Source organism: Miniopterus schreibersii, assembly GCF_964146895.1.
Source record: "Miniopterus schreibersii genome assembly, chromosome: 16".
Taxonomy (NCBI): Eukaryota; Metazoa; Chordata; class Mammalia; order Chiroptera; family Miniopteridae; genus Miniopterus; species Miniopterus schreibersii.
The window spans coordinates 2,573,516-2,600,064 of NC_138116.1; the positions used below are offsets into that span (position 1 = coordinate 2,573,516).

The window sequence follows — 26,549 nt, forward strand, 5'->3', positions numbered from 1 at the left end:
ACTGGAGCCGGAGGCCATGCCAGAGCCCAGGTGGACCGGACAACGTGGGCTCTGCAGAGCACCAGGCACATAAACCCCAGGGCCACAGGGAGAGGGAGATACAGCCACCCCCCAGCGCAGGGCGTGCCCACCTCTGCCACGGACGTTCCCGTCTTCCTCCATTGAACTCAAGTCCCCCCAAGCTGGGCACAAGCCGCGCCTGCTCCCCGAAGCCCTCCCAAAGGCGCACCAAGGGCCCGAAGCCGGTCGGGCGCTTATCCTGAGGAGACCACGAGAAGAGCAGGAAGACGTGTTTAGGAGGATGCCGGCATCAGCATTACAACAGCAAACGCTGGAAACCACCCGGGTTTACATCGGTTTTTAAACCTGTGTGCCAAAGTCTTACTCGGGCACCGAAATCGCAGTTTTGAAGATGAGAAATGCTGAGACTATGATGTAAAAATAGCTGAATACGGGACAGCCGCAGGCAGGGAGAGACCTGGTTTTCTCACTCCCCAAACGCCGGTCTCCAGGCAGAACCACGGTGGGCGTTTCTGTCCATAAGATGCTCCTGCCTTTTCCCAGCATGCGACGTGAAATGTGGTCACTTAGTATCTTCAGGGGTAAAACCATCACCACTGTGTATAAACAAACCTGGCTGAGAGCAAGGGGAGGGGGTGGGTACCTGGGCGTGCCCGCCGGGTCCTTCCCCAAAGCCCGGCCCCCCCAGTCCACCCAGCACACAGGCCCCGCCGCCTCCCCAGGGGCAGCCCTTCCTGTCCGCCTGGCCCGCGGGGGTCGAAGAGAGAGCGGCGGGATCTGGGCCTGTTTAAGGAGGAATGTGCGGCGCACAAGGGGCCATTGTGAGGGCTGCTCTGACCGCAGGCTGCCGCGGGCCTCGCCCCGCTCCTGAAACACTTCCCAGGGCACGCAGGGGGCCTGGGCAAGCTGCAGAGCCCCGCTCCAGGCTCCAGGCTCCAGGCCGGGACATTTGTCAGCAAGGAAATGCTGCAGACGAAGTCAGAACAAGCCCATGTGCAGCTCTCGAGGGAAAGAGCGATGTGGCCACCACCCAGCACCCCGTCCAGCTCTGGCTCAGGCGCCAGGACCCCTGGTCACGCTGAGTCTCTCCCAGGCAGCGGCAAAGCAGGTTCCCTCCCTGGAGAAACAGCGGCCACTCGGGAGCCAGGGTCGGGGGCTGCGGAGCCCAGAGGGACGGTGCCAGGCTCCCCGTCCTGAGCCTGCAGGAAAAGGCCACGGGAACACCCACCCCGCAGGGGACTGCACGACCGTGGAGTGAGTCCAGGAGCCGGTGGGACCCCTGGGGCCAGCTGGGTGCACTGCCCCTCCCCACTCCTCCCTGTTCTCTCCTGCGAGTCCGGGCCTGGCACAGACCCCGACTCTATGCAGTGGGTGGGTGAGGGGCTCAGGGAGGGCACTAGGGTGAGCAGAGTGGGGTCCAGCTGTGGGACAGGGAGGAATGGGACGCCCCCCCCCCCAACCGTGCAGCAGGGAAGACAGAAGAGTGGTAACCATGCAGCAGTTTTTACAGGTGTCGGTGCCCCAGGCGGGAAGACGGGAAGGGGCAACACTGCTCCCCATGCCAGCAGCTCTCAGGCAGTAACTGGTGGGTCGACACACCAACCCCACTCTGGTGGGACAACTCTGGGGAGCCTGGTGCAGAGCCTCCCGGTGCTGCACGGGGCTGAGCTCCGGTCCCCCCGGACGTAGCGCGTTAACATGCCTGGGGATGCACCTGAGCGGCCGCCTCCCTGGGGCTCTCACTCCCACCTGGGGGGCCAGGGACACGACTGGCTCCCCCTGCACGTCCCCTGGGACCAGCTGGGGGCACCTCACACTGAAACCCTTGTCTCAGGAGCTGCCTCTGGGGGGAGGACTCGGATGGAGAAAGTGGGGGCAGGTGCCCTCAGAAAGGAAACAGTCTAAAAGGAGGGGCTCAAAAGTAGCCGCTGTGGCTGAGCCGGAGCAGGGGAGTCAGAAAACTGAGCTGTCCCTGGGCTTCGGGCAGAGGAACACGTCTGTTTAACAACAGCCACGTCCATATAAAGGAAGGAGAGCGAAAAGCCGCACCCACAGCTCAGAATCCTCCCTCTACCCTCTCCCTCGCTCCCCAAGGCCAGACAGCCTGAGGACCATGCCCGTGCCAGTCCCCTCTACCCCGGCTCCAGGTCAGGGCCCAGGGGACAGTGGTGGCTGGGGGGCTGCTGGCTGCCGTGGGATCACGTGGCCGGCTGCGGTGGCCTGGGCATGCGGGGAGTGCACCCAGCCCCGGCTCCCTGGCCCTCCAACCAGATGCCAGCCAGCATTCCATCACCTGGCACAGTCTCGCTGCGGGTCCGGCCAGCCCACACCCCTGGGAAAGGAGGAACCAGCTGGTCCCTGAGGCTTACCAGGAGGCCTCTCCACCCAGGGGAGCCCACCCCACATACACATTTTATTTTGATGACTGTCTTTTGCTTTGGGTGTTAGGAGGAGCGGCTTTCTCTCGGTCTCTGGTGTCCTGGGCCCAGAAGACACAGGCACTCCAAGGGTCCTTTCTGCTCAGCACAGCCCCCACCCGGGGGGCCTGGCCTGGTCCCTGGCCAGGGTCTCCCGACTCTGGATTAGTGATGTGAGAAGGAGCAGATCTGACATGCCAGCCAGGGCCAAGAGAAACAAACAAGCCCCTTCCCTCCTCCGCAAGCTGCAGGAGGGCCTATGCCACTCTCCGAAGGGGGACCCTCCTCGCAGCCTGCCGGGCACAGCAGCCCTTCCCTACCAGCAACATAAAAGAGCTCAAAGGCCAGGGAGTGACGCGCCAGCAACCTGCGGCCCCTCCACTTGGGATGGGACCTCGGCCATGGGCGGGGAGCCCAGAGCAGCTGTGGCCAGCAGCTGGCCCTCAGGAGCCCGGACCTCGTCTTAGTCCCCAAATTCATCACACTACTTTCTCCCTGGAAAAAAGCTCTCCAGTAGCCTGGCAAGTGTGGGCACAGGCAGAACCAGCCCCAGCTCCCAACCAGCCCTCCCCAGCCCAACCACCCCGTCAAGTCCACCTAGATTGGGACACAGGGGGTCCCGCTGATCCCTTCACAACAGCTCCCAGAATCTGCTGTACCATTTGAGGGACACTGTCCAACAGTGTCCACCACAATGGTGTATTTAAGTCTTAATTCCGGAACCCTCGGAAGTGACCTTGTTTGGGAAAAGGGTCTCTGTAGGTGTAATTAAGGTAAGAATTGGAGGTGAGGCTGTCCTGGATTAGGGTGGGCCCGAAATCTGATGGCATGTGTCCTCAGAGAGACAGCAAAGAAGGAGACACGCAGGGGAGGTCATGTGGGGATGGAGCAGAGACCGTACTGGCCGAGGATGCCAGAGCCCCCAGAAGCGGGAGAGGCCTGGATGGACCCTCCCTCAGAGCCTCCAGTGGGAACCAGCCCTGCCCACGCCTTGATTTCAGACCCACGGCCTCCGGAACTGAGAGGCACAAATTTCTGTTTTAAGCTCCCCGGACTGTGGCACTTTGTCACATCTGCCCTAGGGAATTAACGCACCCAGAGAACACAGAAGAAAGGCAGGTCTGCATTCAAGTCCTCAGCCTTCCATGGATGCTGGGGACACGGGTGTCCTGGAATGGGCGTGGCCTGGAGGGAAGGAGCCTGTCTGTCCCTGCCTGCTGGCCTCAGCCCACAGCCCAGGGTCTTCAGAGCTAGCACAGTCCCCTCCTGCTGTTTGCCCCGGCCCCGCACCAGCCTCAGAGCTTCCCCTCCTCTGCCCGGACAAGGGACCACGCATGCAGCCCACGTGGGATGGCCCAGCTACACCTACTGTCCCACTGTCATTATTCAGGCCACCTCTTTCACTCTCAGTAGTGTCCCAATTGGGGCCATAAATTATCTGGTCGCCCTACCAACAGCCAGTTAATTCCTGGTGTTTGCCCCCCCCCCCCCCCCACTCCAGAGAAGGGTCTTGGGTGATGGCTCTGGGGTTCGGGGAGCTGGCTCACACGTGAGACTCCTGCAGGCATCACGGGGCATGGTGCCTCCTGCTCCAAGACATCTTTCTGTGCACACAAGCCACTCCCCGGGCCCGGGCCTCTTCTTGGAAAGCCCCGCCGCCCACGGAGGGCAGCTACTCGGTGCTTGTCCCAGCCACCTGCCCCTGCCCGGGTCCTGGCAGGACCTCTGGGTCATCCAGGAGACTTTAAAAGTTGCCCGAAGATGCTGGACTTGCTTTTCTCTTGACTAAATGAAAGCGACAGGAACATGAGTGCATTTAGGATGTGTTTTGGACCAGTCGTGTCATCCCCACCAACAGAACCGGACGAGGGAGCTGGGGCAGAAGGTGCAGTGCAGAGATGCGGGTTAGATAAGAGGAGGGTTTCCTGAGCAGGGGCGGAGGAGGCCCGGGTGCCGCCAGGCTGGAGGAGAGGAGGGGACAGGTGACCTTGCAGACCTCCGTCGATCAAAGGTTCCCTGATAAATGGCAGCCCCTGGGAGGTGATTGACTTCAAAACAGAAAATCACAGACCCAGCTCCACAACACAAAATCACAGGCCCAGGGATTCAAGTTACAAAGCTCCTTCTCCCACTAAAGGGTGCCCCCCATTCATCTCCTGAGCCTCCTTCCTGCCTCCTCCCTCCCACCGTCCACTGCTCCCCCAAACACGCCTCTTCCCCAATCACAGGCCCTGTGAGAGCTGCTCCTGGAGAGCCCTGGCCCCCTGGGCCTTGAGGCAGGAACCATCCAACAGCCCTCCCGCAGAGCAGACCCTGCAGACAGGCCGTGCTGTCCCCGAGAGGCTGGGCGCAGACCGGGACCTGGACCCTCAGGACCGCGCCAGCCAGGCCCCCCCAGTGGTCAGCGGCTCTGTTCTCAGCCCAGCGACCGTGCACACGGGTGGTGGACACTCCCTCCTCCTTTACCCCACCGACCACGGGCGGAAATGGTTAAAGCACTGTAAAAATGTAAAAAAAACAAACCCTAACGCCAGGGGCCATTGGCCCAGGTGAGGCCCTCCATCAATCACCCCGTCTGCCAAGGACACCAGAGGGACAGATGGGGCTCTCTGTGGTGTGGCCCAGGGGTGGACAGCAGGTGGGCGCAGCCCAAGCCAATATGAGCAGTGGCCTAATTACAGGGGACGGTGACCCCAGGGAGCAGAGTTCAGGCCTCGGTCAGGCTCCGGTCAAAGCAGCACCCAGGAGTCTGGCTGCACCCCAGGCCTCCTGAGGAATGGAGTGGGGGGTGGCGAGGTTCCCAACAGCAGGACCCAAAGCTGGCCAAGCTGGGCTGGATGGGAAGGCGGAGCCTCGGTGACCGCCGAGCCCTGCATGCTCCGTGATGGACTGCAGGGCTCAGGCCTGCTGACCCTCAGGGGCTGGCCCTGCTTGCTCTGTCCTTAAGGACACGAGGGGTTTGCAAAGGGGGTGACCAGACTTAAAGGGGACACTGCATAGTGCGCGGCCCTTCGGCCACCTGCCTGCTCGGCCGCAGGTGGGCAGATAAACTACCCCATCCAGGATCATGCCCCATAAAGAGACAACCCCCAATTCTGCTCATGGCCCGTGGGAGAAGCAGAAGTGAAAGCAGTTTACAGTGAGCTCCAAACCCTCGGCACTGGAGCTCCTGGGAGACCCACCCACCCCGCTGCCCAGCGCCCAGCTCAGCTGGTAACCTCTGACCCGCCTGCTGGCCACACAGGCCCCAAGGCCAACCTCCACCTCCACCCCCTCATGCTGTCCCGAGGCAGCCAGGCCCTTCCTGGCCACCAGCTGCAGGGCCACAGGGCAGGGAGAGAACGAAGCCCTCACCTACCCAGAAACTGCCCAGGGTCCCCACCCACCCAGCCAGCCTGCGAGCCCCTCTGTGGCAAAAGTTGGGGGCAGGAGAAAGAGCTGCAGGAAACGAGGCTGCAGGCAGGAGTCACTTTTCTTAACTAAAAACGGAGCATTTTCGCCAAGTTGTCCCCAGTACAAGTGCTCGGTGTGGGAGGGTTGGGGAAGCTCTTCAGACAGCCCAGAGCCGCGGGGGGCGACTGGGGAGAGGCGCGGAGTTGTCACAAGCGCCATCTCCGCCCCACCCGAGCCAGGCAGATGACCCCCATGGCCTCAGTTTCCTGCAGAAGTCCAGGAAGGGCTGAACCGAAAGGTCCCTCCCAGCTCGGACACAGGATGACCCCATGAAGGCCATTTTGAGATCTGCTACCAGCTCCAAGTTTCTCTCATTGATCCAGAACCAACCAGGTCCTGCAATTCCAACGCTCAGCAGAGCTGCAGGGGCCTGGTGGGGGCTGCACAGGGTGGGCGAGCCCACCTCCCCTCCAGCAAAGGTCAGGGACCTCAGCTCTGGTCACATTCCTGTGGCCAGAAATGCAGCGGCCGGCAGGGCCTGCAGATGCAGAGGACAGCAGCCTGCTCGCCACTCGGCACCCCAACCGGGAGCTGGGAAAGCCGCAGACCAGGGGTCTCAAATCCGGGTGGGAGACTGGGTTGGGTGCGTCCTTTCTTTTTGACAACGAACTTTTAAAAATAATTATCTGTTGCTCTTTTCCTGACTTTAAAAGCAACGTATGTGCAATGAAGAAAATCTGCAAAACACAGAGACAGCTACGGGAAAAACACCTCTAACCCAGGACCCCACACCAAGGACAGTATTTTGACAAATGTCCTTCCAATCAGTCTACTGAGTATGTACCCAAATTTTTAAATATAGGCTCCGGCAGCCACACCGCTGTGAGCGTCCCTCCCTAGCGCTAGCTGCTCAAACCTCTGTGCACCCTGCACCCTCCCTGAATTCCCTGTGGTTCCAAAGTTCGGTTCCAGGTCATTCTCAACTCAGACTGTTGATCAGAATCATTTCTGGAGCTTGGAAGAAAGTGGACCGCTGGTCCCCGCCTCTCAGAGGGTCTGGTTCAGGAGGCCTGGGTGGGCCTGGCACCCCACGGTGGGTCTGAGGGGCAGCAGTGAGAACCTCAGCCTCCCATGGCCTCAGCGCCTTGTCCCCAGCCCACCCCTCCTGGGAATCCAGTAAGAAGAAAACCCCAGCACTGACCTGCAGCCTTGGAGCCGCCCGCTCAGCAGCCCCACCGGCCCTCATGTTCTGCAGTCACCCAAGGTCGCGGCCCAGCCTCAGCCACCAGCGCTCAGCTCCCAGGTCAGTCACACACCCGAGGACACACTGGACAATGCTGGGGGTGGAGGCCCATGTGACCAGGGGGGCGTGTCGGTCACAATGCCCCCAAACCTGCCCAGGGCCCACACTGTGTTTACCTTAGAGTCCAGGGCCTCCACGGTAAATAAGGGTGAACTCGCCTGCCCTAGGAAACAGGGCAGGACAGGGGCACAGTGTGGCCATCCAGGAGCACAGCCAGCCTCCCACCTGCCTTCCGCCTCCACTGGCGTCTCCCCGCTGCTCCCTAGGGCAGTGATCACATTCCCCACCAAGGACTGTCGCCTCCTGAGGGCAGGGGCGAGGCTCATTCATGTCTGTCCCTGCTACAGATGGACTGTCTGTGTACCCACAAATTCCTATGCTGAACCCTAACCCCCAGTGTGATGGTGTTAGGAGGTGAACCTGTGGGAGGTGAGTAGGACATGAGGGTGGGGCCCCCATGAATGGATTAGTGCCCTGATGAAAGAGACCCCCTCCTGCCCTGTGAGGACGCAGCGAGACACCGTGTAAGAACCAGGAAGAGGGCCCCCACCAAACACCAATCTACCAACACCTCGATCTCGGACGTGCAGCCTCCAAACTGAGAAGTAAATGTCTAGGATATGGCATCTGTTATTGCAGCCCGGGCAGACGAAGGCCGTCCCCCTCGCCACAGAGCCTAGCATGTCCTACCCATCTAAAAAGGGTCAGTTTCATTGAATCTTTCCAGGTGGACGGTTAGCGAGTGCTCACCACATGCTGGGCACTGTTCTAAAGACTTTCATTACATCAGCTCATTCAATTGTCATGACCACCTGAAGGGAGTGATGTTACTCTCACCCCCATTTTACAGACAAGAAACCAAGGCAGAGAGGCTGAGGCCTCACCCAGCGTCACGGCGTGGGCAAGGGTGAAACAGAAGGGAGCCAGCATGGTAGACCACTGCCCCGTCTGCCTCCAACTCCCACCTGGGCCCCTAAAAGCTAGAGAGTGCGGGGGACATCTGTAATACTTTCAACAATAAGGATAAGTTTTTTAAAAATAAAAAAATAATAATAAAAGCAGAGAGCAGGCCTGAACTGAGCCCTGTGCACACCCTGCCCCGCCCCCCCGAAAGGCCCCGCCACCCTGCAAGCCAAGCTCTGTTATTTCTGTTTTGCAAACGTGGTCATCGAACTAGAGAGCATGAAGGCTGGGACTGGGACAGAGGCGGCCCCCACCAGACCCCAGGCTCTGGACTTCCAGCTGTCCCCACACCCCCCCAAGTAGACCGAGACTTCCATCATGGCCAGGCAGGTGGCAACAGGGAGGGCCAGGGGCAGGTTTCAGCAGCAGGGAGTGATGGACATGCAGGTATGAGGTCAGGAGGGCATGAGCCTGCCTCCCAGTGTGGCCTCGGGCCAGCTGTGACCTGAGGGAGCCTAGCGGCCTGGCCACCTCGCTGGGTTCTGGAGGACCAAGTGCTCAGCCCAATGCCTGGCACATAGTAGGTGCTCAATAAAGGAGATGGTTATGAAAAATAATAAGAACCAGCTTGGTCAGAGGAAGTGCCTGTGAGCAAAGGGGGAACAGCTGGAAGGGCCTGGACTTGGGTCAGAGAAAAAGAATGTGGGATGGAGGGGAAAGGAGGCCAGAGCCCGACAGCTGGCTCCAGGGCAGCTGTTTGCAGGAGCCTGGCTTCAACATTTAAATATTAGGAAAGATGTAAATATTTGAGCCCCCCTCCCAGCCCAGCCTTACTGGGGCTGCAGCCAGAGCAGGGGGGAGACTCCCTCCCCCACCAGAGTCCCCATCCCTCCATCTGCCCCAAACTGGGGTTCCTGGAGCCAGGACTTGGGTGGGGGCAACAACCCAGGAGGGAGGGGACACAGCTCCGCCTCCCACCTCCTCCCAGAAAAGGGGCCTGCAAAGGTGCAAAGGAATGATCACCTTCCCCATCTCGCCCCCAAGGGGCCCCAGGCCAGTCAAGGGTTTCTTTTGTAGTTTAGCAAAAAAGCAAAGCAGCCCTTTCTGAGGTTTGCTGATGGAGGCCGGGTTAAGGCACGACACTCCAAGCCTGCTCCGCCCTCGCTGAGCTAACACACTGGGCACCTCTCTCCCTCCTTGGTTATTCACCACCCAAGTCCCTTCCAGGGGGCGAGACGGAGCCTGGTCCTCTTGAGGCCCCTCACCTATGCCTGCAGGCACAGCCCTCTCCCCCCGCCTCCCACCTCAGTGCCCAGGGCACCTGTCAGCCAGCACCGCCTGCCTGCTCAACTCGTGCCCAGGACTCTGCTTAGGTGCTCCTTCCTCCGGGAAGTCCTGCTAAACCAACCCCTCTCCTGGGCTCATGCCTGGACCCCCAGAACCTAGAACAGAGCTGGCCCTTAGCTGGCGCCCAGACAGCTGTTGAATAAACAAACGAGTGAGTGACGGCCTCTCCCTCCAGAGGACAGCCAGGTCCCAGCACGAGAACTGTAGGAAAAACCCAAACCAGCTACTTCACAGAGCATGCCTTCCCCCCGACTCTAATGGGGACAGGAGGCAGGGACAGCAGAGGAGGCTGGCTTGGTCTGCAGCCAGAACTTGTGTGCTTTTACTGGAGATAATATCGATCTGCAGGGGACACAGGGCAGGGACCTGGCCTGTTGGGGAAACTGCCCACCCACATGGCCGGGAGGGCCCACTAGCCTTGCTCAGAGCCGGCCTCCCCTGCAGGGAGGGGCCAGAAGAGACCCTGCCTGGAGAGCATGGAAGTCCACCAGGCTGGTGTCGCGGATGGTCCCACGACAACCCCCTCCATCTCCCAGCCCATGCTGAGGGAGGGTGGCGGCAGGGGCCTGGATCCAAGCCAGACTCACTCTGCTGGGGACTTCTCTCTCTTCCCGCCAAAAAGAAAGGTGAGACCGGTCCATCAGGGAACCTCCTGCAGACAGAGAGAGCTGTCGGTGGCCCCGGGGGCCTCCCTTCCTCACTCCCAGGGGCACCCTCAGCTGCGGCTTCCCACCAGGAGGTGCCCGGACCCCCAGGCCCTGCCCGAGGGGACAGTGGGAAACCCAGCAGCAAAGATGGTCATTGTAGCCAGCGCTCCTCAAAGGGCAGAGAAAGGCTGTGGGTTTGGGGGTAGAAAAGAGACACAGAATCCTGGCGGAAGACCTGACACCAGCTGCCCAGAGCCCAGGGTTCCAACCCTCCTTGTAGGGCGAGGAAACCGGGCCGGAGAGAGGGAAAACCAGCCGCCAGGAATCCCCCCTCAGTCTAAATAAGACCTGAGCCACAAGACAGACCCACTCTCTGTCCCCACCCCATCCCCTGCAAGACCTGGCCTGAGGCCCTGGGGGCACCCCTGCCCCATTTGTACCCAGGGTACAAGTGCTGTCGAACCCCCACCAGATGGCCCCCTGATGCTCAGCCAGAGGAGGAATGGATGAGGGGAGCTGGGGGGACATCTGGCCTGCCTCCCCTCCCCCATCTCACCTGGCGCCCGGGATGCTATTCCATGTGTTTGAAGGCAGGGGCTCCTGGCATTGGGGACAGGAACACAGGAAGCTCTAAGGTGTGTGTAGGGAGGGGCACACCAGTGAGTTTAAGGCCGGGCCCTTGGTTTTCTGGATTTTGCTATTGGGCCAGACATCGGCTTCCCCAGCTGGCCCAGAGACAAGGGGAAGTGGGGGAGAAGCCCAGGGACTGCAGGGGACTCGGCCTCCCAGGAGGGGCTGGTAGAGACTCAAGGATGCATGAAAGAGGGTGAGGGGACACAAACATGAGGAGGAAGGAGGCAGGTCAGAGTCTGACCCCAGGCTCCCCTCCTCATGGGCCTGGCTGTGGACAGAGCCCGGAGGTGGGCATGGGGCTCGCTGTGGATATCCTCCTCTGAATCAAGGTCCTCCTCTCACCCCTCCCCCTAAACTTCTGGACACTGGCAGCACTTAAAAAATAACAACAAACTTGAAGTTTCTAGAAGGTCTGCTGGTCCAGGCGGAATGGAGTCTCGGGCTCTGTCCAGACCAAATTAAACAGCCTGAGCCCCAAAATGCCCCGGCGCCAGGGGTGTCTGGGGGCTGACTGCTGAGAGATGACAAATCCTCAGGCTTCTGGGACCGTGTTCCAGAGAGTTCCAGACTGTTAGGCCTCATAAGCAATTCAGAGAGCCTCCAAATTTGGGAAAAAAACGAGAGGGCTTTGGAAAGAAAGCCACGGTCGGACAATTTTCCTCAGTGGCTTTGTCAAGACAAAGCATAGGACCTCGTTTCCTGGCTGGGTTCTGCGATGAATCAAAAAAATAAAAAAGCCCCCTGGTAGCCCAGAGCCCCAGCCCACCCCACCCTTCTACACCCACCACCAGGTCTCTGAGGGTCTGCGGTGTGCAGCCCACGGGCCGGTCACAGGACAGTGAGCACACATGGCCCTGCCCTTGAGGGTCTCCAAGCCCAGAGGGAGCACCCAGTCTGGCCTGGCAGCAAGGTGGGCTGCTTCCTGGGTCTGGAGGCCAAATGGATCCCTTGAGTCTGCCCCCACCCCTGCTCCACACTGGGCCCCGTGCCCGTCTGCGCCCCAGATGAGGAGCAGCAGGCCAGCCCATCCCCTGGCTCAGCCGGTGAACCAGGGCGGGGACTTGGCCTCTGACTGGCCTCCCCTGCCCTCCGGGGGTGCAAGGAGAAAAAGCAGGAGGCACCCTGTTCTGCTCGGCCAACACCAGGACATGAGGGTTGCCACAGTGCCCGGGAGAAGTCCCTGGCTCCTGCAGGGCAAGTAAGCCACCTACACATTCATGTTCCCCTTGATGACGCCCCATCACAACGGGCCACTGCTCCTGACCAGCAGGACAGCCTCCTCCACACATATGGCCCAAGCAAGTGCCCAGCATATGCCAGCACTGGGCCTGCTGCTGACCCAGGAGCTCAAACTCTGGTGGGTTTGTTTTTCCAGGCACAGAGGCCCCCGAGGCCCCCACCCTGTGCCCAGGCTTCTCATGCCCACAAGGGGCAAGGGGTGCAGAGCTAACTGGCCCTCGTGGCCAGCGAGAGACAGGTGGCTCTCCCCACTGGCCAGAGATGGGGCTGCTTTCCCAGCTGGGAACCAGGCTCAGCACCCACACGATGGGGACTCGCTGCTAGACAAGGAGGACAAGTCCCAGGCACCGGCTCCCCACTGTGACCGCTTCTCAGGAAGGCTGGGGGCCAGCAGAGCCTGGGGCAGGCAGCCTGACCCCACCCATCTTCAGTCAGGTTGTCCAGCATGTGCCCATGTCACTGTCCGCACGTGGCCCTGCAGGCAGGCCTGTGGTCCACCCATTTGTGATGCCCCAGAGTGCAGGGGATGGTAGAGAAGACTGGGTCAACCCCCAGAAAAGGAACCCTGCAGCCACAAGACCCCAGTCTCCTCTGTGACAGGAGCCCAAGTATTTGCCGGACCCCCAGGCAGGCTTCCAGGGCTCCAACCTGCAGTGCTGACCACGCCATCCACCCTCCTCCCCTGGGGGGATCAGACAGGCCCCCGCCTGCACCTCTGAACACTTCCCATCACCCTGATCCTGACGTTAAGGCGCCTACACCCACCTGCCCCTTGCGAGACCTGCCCCACCCAGCAGCGGCACCCAGCACATACTGTCGAGCAGGACCCAGCTCAGTGCTGGGCAGCCCTTCAACAGGGGTGTTTAAAACCCCACTCAACGGAGGGGGAAACTGAGGCTTAGGGGCCAAAACACTTACCCTGATGCACACAGCTTCAAAGGGCAGCGGAGGCCCGTCCTCCTGAGCCTTTCCTGACTCTGCTCCACAGAGCAGGGGTCCCGTGCTTGCCCCACCTCCCGGCCTCAGTCTGCCCCTCAGCCCAGCTGTGAAGCCAAATACAGAGGCGCTTCTGCTGCCCAGGGCACGCATGTCCGCCCTCCCCCCATAGCCAGGATGGTAGGTGTGCCCTGTCCCGGGTCCTGGACACGAAGAGCCCCAGGCCAATGCTTGGGTGGCTGTGGGGCCCACAGGAGAGCCTTTTAGCTGGATGGCCAGCGTCCCGCAGGCACCTGGGCTCCCAGAAGCGCAGCCACATGTACACGGTCCAGCGTCCTCCGGGCGAGAGCGTGGCGCTGGGGCCAGCGCGCCTGGTCTGCTTTCCACGCGCGTCAAGTACTTTCCAGATTCTTTCTCCCCCTACAAGTCTGGTTACAGCCAACAGTCGGGACAGCGGGCCCGCAGCGGGCTCTCGGGCGGCTCTGTCACACAAAGACCCAAGTTGTAACAGCCCCTGCGATAAGAACTTGACCTGCGTCAAGAACAAGCCATGCAACGCCTGAGCCTTGCCGACCCGGAGCGAGATAGGGGCCGGGGTCACCCCTCCTGCCACCCTGTCACGGGGGCTGTGACGGCGCTGAGGCCAACTCTAGGGCGTTCGTGTCAGGAAACGTGGGAAATGAGACCAAAAATCACATCAGCAAAATACAAAGTACTCCTCTTGCCTCTACGTGGGGGGGTCTCCACAGAGTCCCGAGGTCATCTGTGAAGGGAAGGCCAAGGTGGGTGCAGGGGGGTCGTGTTCATGGAGGGCAGGGCAACCCTCTCAGTCCCGGAGGGGACCTGAGCCCGACAGACACCTCCAAATATAAAGTAGGCTGAATCCCCTCGGAGACATGACTAATCTCACCCTCAGGGGCGGTCACTGTCCGGGTTCTCAAGGGTGGGGAACAGACCAGGAGTAAGGTGATGAAAGTGGACAGCTGCTCCGCAAGGCAGGGGGCAGATGTGCCCAGCACGTGGGGAACCAGCAGAATTTTAACTTGGGGCACCCACTCCATACACACACTAGGGCAGCTTCCTGTCTGCCCCTGCCACCCCACCCCACACCCCATCCCACGGTAGCTGCCTGCTGCTCTGCGGGGCATGTTCCTCTGGCCTGGATGCCACCACTACCTCCAAATGTCCCTGAAACACCCTTTGACTTCATGGCAAGATTCCAGTTGGCTCGGATTAAAAATTACCCCTGGTGGCAATGGGACCCAAAATTACCCCTGCTTAGGTGGTGGCCCCTGGGGCCTCCATCCTTTAGCAATTGACGTGAGAGAACAGGTCCTCTGGCCTAGGAAACTATCGGTCACGCAGCTGCAGGGGAGCTGGCAGCTTCCTCCCTGCCCTTCCACCCTACTTGCAGAAATCGACACCACGTGGGTGACCACGGCCACGGCCCCCCGCCGGTCCCCAGAAACAGACCCACGCTCCTCTAGATGGATCTCGGTCACTCCAGCTGCCTCCCCAAGACAGTCCAGGCTCCAGGCCAGTACACCTGGCCCTCCGCAGCCACAAGCTGGCCCCTCCTCGTGCCCCAGCCGCCCAACAGACCAGCTTATCCTGGCCTCCCCTGCTTGCCCTGGCTGCCCCTGACCGGAATGCTCTCCTCCTGCCTCCCACAATCAAATTCAGACTTTCACTCAAAGTCCACCTCCCCCGTAAGGACTTCTGTGGTTGGCAGCGGTGACCTCTCCCTGCCCTGTGCCACCCATTGTTGCACTGGCTCACACCCTCTTCTCCTTCCCCAGGTCCTTCCACACAAGGCTGTCAGCTCCTGGAACGCTCAGGGAGGACGGCTTTCGGGTCCCCAAGCTGGCATGCTCACACTTACACTCGGGCACACCTCCACTCAGGAAACCGGACCCCCATCCTCAGAGCACTTCGAACTTTTCAGGGCGCGCAGGGAGAGACGGATGCACACGGGGAACCTGAGGGTCTGAGGCCTCGCTCCCGAACAGGGAGAAATCTCCCCCTGGAGTCACAGGGCTGCCAACTGTTGCCCTAGGATGGTCTCAAAGAGGCCATTGTCTCCGACTAAATTAGAGGGTCAAGAAGCCGCCGGAGAGGCAGGCGCACAGGCTGCCAGCATCTTCAGACTGGGCACGCCGGGTGAGCACGGACCGAGGCAGGGGCACTAACAGCCTAAGAGGCATGAGCTGCAACAGCTGTAGGACCCCGCGACCCCCACAGCTACAGCTCCCCGTGCTGCCTCGGGGCCCCCATCAAGCCCATTCTTCCCCAGATCCCTCCTCCTGGGCAATGCCCTCGCATCGGGGACTGCAAGCTGACCTACCCCGCTGGCCACAAGGGGAGCGCGCAGGCTGCGCGGACCTGAGGAGGGCAGCCTCTCCGGGTGGGCCAGTGCCCCCCTCGGGCATTCGGGAGAGGACAAGGCCCCCGAGGAGCAGCGGTAGAGCAGCAGCTGTGGAGGGCCAGCTGGGGCAGGCAGAAGGTCAAGCAGACGCGGGGAGCCCCCGGATGAGCATGCGCCCCAAGGTGTCCGAGGGCGGGCACAAGCGGTCACAGCTCTGCAGACCCTGAGCTCCCGTGCCCAGCACTCGGGGCTGGGAGTCGGAGGGTTCTCACGGCTCAGCCAGCCCACGGCACACTCATCCCTCCGCACAGGGTGTGCCGGCCACAGGACCACAACCCTCCAGTCTCTTTACCCCCCTGATCGGGCCAGTGCAGGCCCAGCCCAGAATCACCACGGCTGGGCTCTGCTTGGGTCCAAACGGGCTCTGGTTCCCAGACGTGGCCCCCGCGAATGGGGCCGAACCCAGCCGGGCCATGTGAGCAGCTGGGCTCTGCACAGCCCGAGCCCACCCCGGTTCTGCCCGTGAAGGGTGGAGGACCTCCCGGCTGGGCCCGGCACCTGGACGTCTGCAGTTCCTTCCAGCCCAGCCTCCCCCACACCAGCCCACCAGAGGGCTCTGCCCGAGGCTGCCGGGGAGCCCCTCCGAGGGGCGGGGGCTCCGGGTCCCAGCACAGGCAGACCCGCCCCTCAGAAATCCGGCCCCCAGCGCTGGAGACTATTGTGTGAGTTCCCTTCCGACCACTGTATTTACTCCCCAGGACGCAGGACGCAGAGCCACGGGCGGGCAGTCACGAGGACGCACGAAAGCGCGCGAGCGCGCAGACAGACAGACACACAGACACAGACACAGACACACACACACACACACACACACAGGCCCAAAGCCAGGATGCCGGACGCACTTCCAGGGAGAACCCCCCCCAAGTCTCTCCACACTTCGTAAACCCCAAAGGGGGGAGGAGCCAAAATGCACTCCCATCCCGCACGCAGACCCCCACCCTTCCCCACACGGACTCTGGGAGACTGCTGAGGATGCCCGCAGGCCTGGATGGGGGACGATGGGGCGCCCCCCAAGGCCTCGCCGTGTCCACTCGGCCGCCTTCCCCGGCCCGGATTCGCTCAGCCCGGGCCAAAACTGGTATGGGGGAGGGGTCTGTCCCCCCCCGCGGGGCGAGGGGGCGGGTCCCCAACTCCCCCGGCTCCCCTGCAGGGCGCTGGGCCGAGGGGACTTCGAAGGCCCAGCCGGAGCGCCCGAGGGAGGGGACAGAGCGAGCGCCGCAGGGGAGGGACCGGGCGACACCGAGAGCGCAGCGGCGCGCCGGCCGCGCGAGGAAGCCCCGCGGGCCCTCCGGGAGCCTGCCGAGCTCGGCACACAAACAACAATAAAAGGAAGGAAGCCCGGCGGCAGCTGTCCGCGCACTGGGTCCTCCACGTAGGCGACGCGGGGCGGGGCAGGGGCGCGCAGCAGGGGGGCGCCCTCTCGGGGGTCCCGCCTTCCCCCGCCGCGCACTCGTCGAGCCCGGGCACGGGGGGGCCTCCGAGCGCTCCCGCTGCCCGCCCGGCACCCACCCACCTTCGAAGTCCGAGATGATCCCGTCCAGCTGCGCGTTGACCGCGGGGTCGGACATGGTGGCTCGCGGGCAGCGCTGAGCGCGGAGGGCGGCGAGGAGGAAGCGCCCCGGCCGGGCCGGTCCCTGCGCGCTGGCTGGGGCGCCGCGCCCGCGCTCCCGCTCCCGCCGTGCAGAGCTGGCCGCGGAGCCCCTCGGCCCCCGGGCTCGGCTGAATGAATGGGGGAGGCGGGCGGGCGCCGGCCTCCCGCTCCTGGCGCCCCCGCCCCGCCCTGCCCCCGCCTCCTGGGCGGATCAGGTTCCCGCACCGTGGCCCGGCCTCCCCGGCTCGCACTGGCTGCTCCGCCCGCCCGTCAAGGCTGGGACCCGAGGGGGCTGGGGCGCGAGCGGCCGCCGCGGGACCGGCCGCGTCCAGGGCGCTGGACTCGAGGGCCCCCCTGCTCCCGGCGGGCCCACGCCCAGGGGACTGCGCCGCACCGGGCCGGCCCCTCCTCCCCGCCCCCCGCGCCCGCGGCGGCCAGATGTGGGCGGATGTGGACGGCGGGCGCGGGGGCGGTGCCGGGGGAGGGCGGGGGAGATTATTCCCCCTCCCTGGGGCGCAGGGTTCCTGGGGCCGGAGGTTTTATTGACGCGAGCAAACACAGTTGGCCGCGGCCGCCTTCGCGCGCCCAGCGCCTGCAAGGGTTAAACGCTCCAGCTGGCTGCCGGCGGGATCCTGGCCTGTTGGCGGGGAGCCGAGGGGCAAAGGCAGGAAAGAGTCACGTGGCCCGGAGGGGGACCCCCTCCAGCTATTCCCTACCCCCACCCTTCCTCCTAGGGGGTCGCTCCTGCGCGCTCTGGGACCGGTGACCGGAGGCGCTGGCCCAGCGGGGGCCTGGGGCAGGGATGGAGCGCGCTGTCAGGACAGCTGGGGGACATATCCGCCCCCCATGTCCCCCCTCCCCCCAATAAGGGACTTCTCAAATACAGAGCATGGACCTGGTCTTGCCCTAGTTATTACACTAGGAGTTAAAGGTGGAGAGAAAGGAGGCTGCCCGTGGGCTCCGGCTCCCAGTCTGGGCCATGCGCCTTGGGGCATAACTTCCACACTTCTCCAGCCCTTCAACCCCTCCGGCAAACACGGATTAAACCCTGTTACCTACCAGGCAGGCAGGTCCTAGGGGCTGGGGCCTAAAGGATGAGTTGGAACTTGAGAAGCAATAGGATCAAGTCCCCAAGAAGGGCCACTGATAACGGGGTGGGGGCTTGGGGGACGCGGGTCTCCTCCACCATCCACCCACCTGCCCCCCCCTTGGCTCACCTATTGGACACCCCTGCCCATTCCTGTTCCCCTCCCTACCTTAGACCCTCGGCCTCTGCCCAAAGTCAGGGGGCAGTGGGAAAACTCACAGCATGAAGTAAGACCCCCCCTTCTGGTGGGCAACTGTGATAGCTGCTCTCAGGTGCCACCTGAGTGCCCCATAGCTCCTCCTAGTTCTCAGGTCGGTCCCTGTCGTCCCCCCCCCCCCCAATTCTGAGGCTGGGCAACTGTGATAGCTGCTCTCAGGTGCCACCTGAGTGCCCCATAGTTCTCAGGTCGGTCCCTGTCTCCCCCCCCCCCAATTCTGCGGTGCAGGGGATGCAGGGCCTGACGGCCATGCCGGTTATTCCGGGCCTCTAGCTGAGAATGCACTAGGTTTGGTGGGCTTCCTTCAACAGATAAGACTGAGCCCTTGCTTTTTAAGGAAAGCAGACACTCCCTCCCTCATGCTTGGGATATTTTGAACTATTTTCAACCAAGTGAGTTTGTGAACATAGAGCTGCAAAACCACAGACATTTCAGATGCGCACACACCCCCGTCCGCCTGGAAGCCCAGGTTTCAGAACTGGAGTCGCCACTGTCATTGATAGCCCCCTGATGTATTCCACCCCAGCCCGGGCGTTTCTTGTCTGCACACCAGCACCTGGGCCCGCTCACCCGTCCAGCCGTCTGGGATACCTGTCCACCCGTATCTGGGAGTTTGGTGGCCCCCTGCCTCTAAGAAACGGCCTAACAGCACGGGCCGCCTGGGAAGACACGGGGTGCCCCGAGCCCCAGCCTGGGCCATGCATGGTTCTTCAGTGTTTTCATAAAAAAAACACCTGGAGAGTGTGGACACACCCTTGCGATTGTCCTCGCAGAGCTGGCATGGGCTCCGCCAGATTAGCATAGGGCCCGCTTATTGTGCATTACTCCCTGCCGTTCACAGCAGAGCTAAATATACTTGGGCGTTTCTCCTTGGGGAGCCCGGCCAGGGTGCACGCCTCACCAAAAGGCTCCCCCATGGGAGCCCGAAGGACAATGGCAGGAAGAGTCGACTTATAACCTACAAGGCCAGGAAGCGACCCGTGTTGGCACGACTGCTCCGGAGCCCACCCAGTCTGTCCCGACTGCACTTTAATCCTGGACACCTCCAGGTGAGGAGATTCCTGCGCTCCCCCGGGAAACCCAACCCAGCGCTTAGCCACACTCCCAGCCTTCAGGAAGTTCGCCCTTGTATCTAACCAACCGCTCTAATTGTACATCATTTATTTCCTCTTTTTTTTCCTGTCCTCAGAGGAGATGGGAAACAGCTGGGCACCACCCTTCAAGTAATAATTACCTTCTCCAAACTGGAAGACAATCCAGTCCGCTCCTTGGCCTTCTCTTTCTCGGCTTCAATCATCCATCCCCAGCCCTTTAATCATCCCCCCGGCCTTTGATCACTTCTGATGGCTGTGCCCAATCTGGGGCTCCAGGACCCTAATAAGCCCCTCCACCCCCCTTTCCTGGGGCATGAGCAGTCGGGGCCAGGGGGCTGAATGAATGATCCTGGCAGGGGCCCTGGGCAGATAAAATGAGCAGCAGCAGCAAGAGAGGAAAATGCGCTTAAATCTGGCAAGAAAAACACAAAGGTAAGGCCTCTGCCTTCTGGAACGGCACACTCTCCTGAGGTCACGGAGAAGGCAAGGCCATTTGTAGGCCTGGCCCCAGGGGGAGGTGTGATTAGAGGGGCCTCCTACCCCACAGGTCCAGCACGAGACTTGCTGTGGGGTGAATGGTGCAGCCCACTCCCCACCCCCCCAACGCAAAACCTCAGAATGCGACCTGATTTGCTGTAAGGATCTTTGGAGATGTAATTAAGACAAGGCTGTCCAGCGAAGATCATCTTGGGTGAAGATGGGCCCTAACCCAGCCATGAGCATCTTTATGGGGCCGAGAAGGACACACGCAGATGCAGAGAAGAGGCCACATGAAGCCAGAAGCAGAGACTGGAGTGATGCGGCCACAAGGCGAAGCACACTTGCCGCCCAGAAGCTGGAAGAGGCAGGAGGGACGCTCCCCTGGAGCCTTCGGAGGAGCAGCCCTGCTGATACCCTGATTTGGGGCTTCCAGCCTCCAGAGCTGGGGGAGTCCATTTCTGTTGTGTTCAGCCCCCCTGGTTTGCAGTCCTTTTGTCACAGCAGCCCCAGGACACTAATACATATGTCAAGGTCCCATCTGAGCCATTTGTTTAGGTCGGAGCGGCATCCCCCAAAGATGTCCAATAAGCCACAGAGCCTGTCCCAGGAAACAGGCTGTCCCACAGCAGCAGGCAGTCCTGGGGGAACTGGGGGGAAAGCTGCTGGCCAGGGACGGGCAGTAAAGGTACAGTATGGAGTCGGGTTCGAGCCTTCCTGGGAATGGGAAGGCACTGGCCTGATGAGAAGCCCACAGGTCAAGCTGGGTGGAGTGAAGCTCGAAATGCATGGGAAACGGAGGGAGGGAGGGAGGAAGGAAACGGTGGGCGGAAACAGCGCACACCAGTATCCGTGACCCCAGCTCCGGGGGCTTGGGGGGCAGAGGGAGGACCGGTGGCTGTTTGCCCAGCCACTCTGGGCTTTTGGACAGGACACCCCACTAAGTGGCTCATTTGTTTTGTCACAGACCAGGGCTACTCCGGGGCAGGGGCCATATGGTCTCAGCTTGTCTGGGCCTGGCGCACAGTAGGACCTCCCCCAACCCCGAGCTCCCTCGGCCCTCCATCTCCATACACGGCACTGCCATCCTCCCGGGCGCTCCAGCCAAACACCCAGGTGTCACCCCGAGTCCTGCCTCCCTCACCCGCCGGTAAGTTTCCACCTCCAGCGTGTGTAGGGAGCAGTCTGATTCTGCCCCCCCATGTCCCTCTGCAGACCAAGCCCCCCCAGTGGTCAGCTGCCTGACGCGCTCCCACCGGCGCTCTAGGGTTATAAACCGACACCACCCGGTTTGCAGCGCCTGCCTTTTCTGCGATGTGAAGCCCCTCGCCGATGTCCAGCCACCGGTGTGACACTCCTGAATCTGGGAGAGCTGTGCGGGGGCCGCCACTGTATGGCCCCAGCGGGAAGGGGCTCGGGCAGAGATGACCGTCAGATGGGGTAAAATACCGAGGGAGCTCAAGTGTGGTGTATCTATCACCTTTGTTCCTAATGTAAGTACTTGTAAGTTATTGAATTTATGTAAGTCTAATATGTAATTTAATTTTTTTCTAATAAAGCAATGCATTTTTTTACGGTGGTAAAAATTTAAAATTACCATTTTAACCATTTTTTTAAGTGTACAGTCAAGTGGCATTAGGTACATTTATGCTGTTGTGCAGCCATTGTCACCCTCCATCTCCAGAACTATTTCATTTTCCCAAACTGAAACTCCGTCCACATTAAACACTCACTCCCCTCCCCTCCCCCCGGCAACCTCCCTTCTACTTCCTCTCCCTGTGGGTTTCACTACTCTGGGGACCTCCTGTAAGTGGAATCAGATAATATGAGTCCTTTGTATCTTGCTGATTCCACGGAGCTCGATGTCCTCAAGGTTCACCTGTGTCGCGGCAGGTGGTGGGGTTTCCTCCCAACCGAACAGCGCCGCTGTGACCGCGGGCGCAGGTCTCCTCAAATCTCCGCTTCTCATTCTTTTGAGTATTTACCCAAAAGTGAAATCATGTGGTAAGTCTATGACTTAATTTAAAATAATAATATATATATATATTTTAAATTTTATGTATTTTATAAAATGTAAATTACACCTTTTGCAGAGCATGTCATTAAAATGTTAACGATCGCTGTTTAACCACCAGCTCACAAAAGGCCCCCACGCTGAACACTGGCTCTTGCCCCAGGGCCCTCCTCCCTCCCAAGTCCCTGCAAAGCCCTCGCTGACCAGCCCGCCTCTGCCCCTGCCCCTGCCCCTGCCCCTGCCCCTGCCCCTGCCCCTGCCTCCCTCTGCCCAGAGCGCGGCGAGGCTCTGAAAGCCCTGGCATGTGGCTCAGGCGGCGTCATCTGATTACTGGCAAGTCCAGTGGGCTTCTGATCAGCAAATTCAGCAGTCTGGGCCCCCACAGGCTTGGTGAGTTATCACCCAGATACGCTTCTCTCGATGATTCATATTTTATTCCTAATTATTCCAGCTTTACATAGTCCCACGACCCTGTGTTCCTCCTCCAACCCCCAAAACCAGGCTTTGGAACCGGCTAAAGTCCCCAACGTCCCAGCAACCACCTGAGGCTGGATGTACCGAGATGGGTAGGGGGACGCTCAGCACCCCCATATAGCCCTGCTGACAGAGACTCCCACGGGTCCTTCCAGGGGCTCTGCGAAGTCACGCAAGGGGCCTCTCAGGAGCAGCCCCCCTGGTGCCAACCCAGCCTCAAAGCAGCAGGCGGCTATGCCAGCCTGCAGACTCCTCACCAGGGGCTGCCAGGAGGCTTGGCTAAGCCTCTACCTGGGAGGACAGGCTGTCCCTCAGTGTCCCGGCCCCCCTGCCACTGTTCCCCAGCAGGCTGCTGGCCACCGCTGCAGTGCGGGGACAGGGCTGAGTCACCGGCCTGCCCCAGTTCCACGTCAGCAGGAACAACGGCCTAGAGCAGAGAAGAAAGGCCAGCAGGCCCTCTGAGGCCACACTTATTTTTAAAGTCACCGCAGTGACCAAGGTGACGTCCTCTGTGGGGAGCTGCCCACCCGCCTGCCCCCTTGGACTGTGGCCATGTGACCTAACGATGCCCCTGCCCACCACCCTGGCAACACCCAGCGAGTGGGAGGAGAGAGGGCTAAAATTCGGAGGAAGCAGGGGCCCTCCTCCCTCTTCCTCAACCTTCCAGAAGGGCTTCCAGGCGTATCCTGCACCCACAGCCCTGCTGAAAGCCACCTCCATGCCAATCCCTTAAGTGCTTATCAGCCCTACCCTTGAATACCTTCAGTGGCAGGGAGCTCAGTGCCTATCATTGCTGCTTCCTCTATTGTTGGCCAGTTTGGGCCATATAAATAGAGATAGAGATGGAGAGGGGAGGCGGATGAATTACGGTCGGCCTGCCCGTAGCTTTTGCCCACAGAAGAGGGCATCCACTCTGCTCTTCTCCGACTGGAAGGGTGGAAAGGAGACTCAGAGGTGTGGGTTGCCGACAGCTCTTCCTTGGGACCTGGAATTTGGAGCATCTGCCCCCTCCATTCTGAGACGACGACAGAGACACTGGCCCCCGGGGAGTGTTAGGGGAACAGCATCTCCCACGCTTGCCCAGCAACGACAGAAATCTGCCCGGGGAACCGCAGTGGGCCCTGGAAGAGAACTGATTCTCAACCATATGGTCACTATGAGGACATGTGCTGGAAACCAGCCTGAAAGGCCAGAGACTGTTCCAGAAGCATGAGATCAGGGAGGTAGCAGGTGTCCAGGCAGCCTGGGCTCTGTTCCTTCCTCAGCCAGTGACCCCAGAACCCCTGGGTGCTCCAGGACGTCCCCCAGAGGGCAAATCCAGGGTCAGAGGGAGGGGGAGGAGCCTAGGCGACCCCACCATCCTTGAGCCAGGCTGCCGAGGCCCAGCAGGGAAGCTGCGGCCCCCAAGGAAGAGGGTGGCCGGTACCTGGGACGCTGCCTCTGGGTCTTGGCCCGAAGCCTTGGGAACAGAATGCTGTGCGTGGGAGGGAGGCAGGAAGAGCGGGTGCGCGGGGCCCCCCCGACGATCTGCCGCTGCTTTCCGGGGTATGGACTCTCCCCACCCGAGCGCTGCTGCAGCCAGCGGCAGCGAATCAGTCTCAATGCACCGTTTGTCCCCCTTGTCCCCCGTGTGAAGTGGCCTGGGGATGTAATGGCTTTGCTATTAACGCACGGGGCCTGTCCTCACCCTCCCGCCTCAGCATGAGTCACTTGCCCTGACTCGGCCCAGCAAGCAGCCCTTGCCAGGAGTTTGCCTGCGCCGGCTGCTCTGTGTGAGAGGGACCAGGACAAAGGACAAAGGCTGCCCAGCCCAGGGGCCTAGGGGCCCACACAGCTTCCTACAGACTGTCTAGATCCGGGTGCCCCTTAAGCCAGGGGAAGGTCCCCGTGTGTCTCTTTGGTTCCTGGGGACCTGGGCAGCCATGCCTTACCCACTGGAGACAGGCAATCTCCCAGGAGACTCCTGCAAGGCTCCTGAGCCAATGTGGAAACCGGCCAGAGAGAAGGAACACAACAGCCCACGGCCTCTGGGGCCAATGACCACCCTTCCCACGTCTGGGACCAACTGCACCTATATGGGCAGGGCCGCTGAGTCAGAGACGGCTTGGGGGCGCCCACCTGGAAAACGAAGGAAGCGCTGAGCATCCCCAGCAGTCCTGGTGGCCACATGGGCCACCTTCTCACACAGCTGCTCTCCAGCAGAGAGAAATCTCTCACCTTCGGAACAGGGCGGGGCCATTCCAGACAGGGCCACGTCAGCACTGGTCTCAGTCTAGGTCTCCGTGGCTTGTCCCGTCCACAAGACCACAGACCTGGCCCTGGGCCTGCCAGTTCTGCCCATGAGAGGACACCTCTGGAGCCACAGGGCCTAGAGGCAGGACCTGGGACAGGGGATCCGCCTGGTGAGCTGGAGCCGCCACCCAAGAGGGAAACAGACCCGCACACAAGTCCAAGTGCAGCCTGCGGTGCCACGGCATCGTTTTCAAGTAGGTCAACACAGACATTCTGAGCCAGTGAATCACCACCCTCGGCACATCTGGGGAGGCCCGTGGCCGTCCCCTGCCGCTGGAGAGGAGCCCGCGTGGTACATATGGTCTGTCCAGCAATTGCGAGGTTTCCACTCGATTGCGAATAATCCAGAGCATTTATCTAGGAAAAAAGTACAGGGCTGTCCAACTGGGGACCTAAACTGTCAGAACATATGTCCCCTTCCTGCAGAAGTGTGTCCCCTTCCCAGTGCCCACCCTCTCGTGCCATCGGCCAGCCGAGCCTCAGCTGTCCAGAACACAATGGGACCGCGACCGTTGCTTGTCCTGCAGGCCTCTGAATCTCCCCATTCATCCCCACATCTTTAGATCTGAGCCGGCGGCACGGTGACTGGAGACAAAGCAAGATCTTTAGACGGAGGGTGAGCCTTGTTCGGTAGGAACCCCCTATTAAAACAGAGATCAGCACTCAGACCTTCCAGGAAGATTCCCGTTAAGAAAGGATGAAAGGCGAGGCTGAAACAGCGGCGTCCTGGTAAATATTTAACCACCTGCTCCAGTGGACAGGGAAGAAGCTCAATGTTTGCCCATTGCCCTGGTGTAAACACACTCACAATCGCTGACGACGAACAGGCTGTCAACACGACATCACTGAACACAAAGCTGGAAGGGACGTGCAGCCACGGGTTGAAACTCTCAGATCACTGGCACGTATCCTTCCCCGGGAGAGTGAGGTGTCCAGAGTACCCTCTGCTGCTCAGAACGGCTGCGTAAGGAGTGGCAGGTTTGGAAAGTGAGGCTGGAGTACATTCTACGGTAAAGACTCCACGGGTGATAAGAAAGATCACAGCTTACTTTGAAATGCACCGAAAATTAAAACAAGGTGGCTGGCGGGAGGGACAGCGAGGCGGACAGGTGGTAAAGCCGGGTTGATTCCGTGTTAATGGGAGAACCTAAATGCTAGGTGTGTTGGTGGGCATTGTAAAAGGTTCCCAACTTTGCTCTGTGTTTTCACAGAAAGTGTAGGGAGGAGAGAGGAACTAGGGAGCCACTGTGGCTGTTGGAGCAGGAGCGGACCCCCAGATACAGCCTGCGCCGGAATCCCAGCCCGGCGCATGTGGCCGCACCTCCCCTCTCCTTTCTCAGGACTGCAGGAAGGATGCTGATCGAGCCCAAGTCCCCACGACTCCATCCTGCCCACCTCTCCCCACCGGGAGCCGGGAGATTCTACAGCAGCTGTGGGTCCGTGCAGGTGCCAGCGCTCCGCCCTGCCCTTCTGGGCGCAGTGCCTGGCATATGACAGATGCTGAGTGACAGTCAGCCCCTCCCCTCCGCCCAGCAGCCTGGTCCGGCAGCCACCCAGCTGACACTTCTGGACGGACGGCCAACAACTTCAGCTCTGCCCTGGTGACCCCGCAAACATCCTACGTCATAAAGCCATCAGCAAACGTCTCAATAGCTTCCTCTCCCATGGCGCCGTCCCCTGTCCCACCAGTGGCCTGTCCTCATGCGGGCGCGCCCCATGGTCCTCAAGCCTCTTCCCGGAGTCGTGTCTCCTGAGGTTGGCCCCAGCCCACCCGGCAGGGCAGCCCCCACTCTGGGCCCGAGTCCCCACTTAGAGAACCAGAGAGAGGGAGGAATGAATGGAGGGGACAGGCCATTGAGGGCACCAAGCACAGCCCGAGGGGTAGTGCAGGGGGCGGGGGGGGGGGAGAAATAAGAGGAAAAGGGAGAAACAGGCGCTTTCCTGGAGCCGGCCCTCTACTCCCGCATCGCCTATGTTATTGCCTCCTTCAGTCCTCAAGAACCCCACGTGGCCTCTCCAGGGCCCCCGTTTCTCCACGG

General features: G+C 61.0%; 1 protein-coding gene and 2 long non-coding RNA genes across 6 annotated transcripts in view; 2 read left to right on the top strand and 1 right to left on the bottom strand.

Moving 5' to 3' along the window:
- Positions 1 to 26,549, bottom strand: part of SEPTIN9 (septin 9) — a 118,799-nt gene that overhangs the window by 57,498 nt on the left and 34,752 nt on the right. Inside the window, exon 1 of one of the 4 annotated variants that reach the window (XM_081161045.1) lies at positions 16,778 to 17,039. The exons of the other annotated variants lie outside the window; for them this stretch is intronic. Within the exon in view, the coding sequence (XP_081017171.1) occupies positions 16,778 to 16,832 (55 nt within the window). The 5' untranslated portion in view covers positions 16,833 to 17,039. Of the gene's footprint in view, positions 1 to 16,777; positions 17,040 to 26,549 lie in introns of those variants that run through there. 4 annotated transcript variants of the gene reach the window in all.
- On the top strand, positions 19,352 to 21,969 carry LOC308568299. The gene is made up of 5 exons (XR_014000475.1): positions 19,352 to 20,418; positions 20,698 to 20,880; positions 21,028 to 21,223; positions 21,624 to 21,734; positions 21,866 to 21,969. It is a non-coding gene; the product is annotated as an uncharacterized lncRNA (long non-coding RNA).
- Positions 22,251 to 26,156, top strand: LOC308569091. Its single transcript, XR_014000554.1, has 2 exons — positions 22,251 to 25,520; positions 25,722 to 26,156. It is a non-coding gene; the product is annotated as an uncharacterized lncRNA (long non-coding RNA).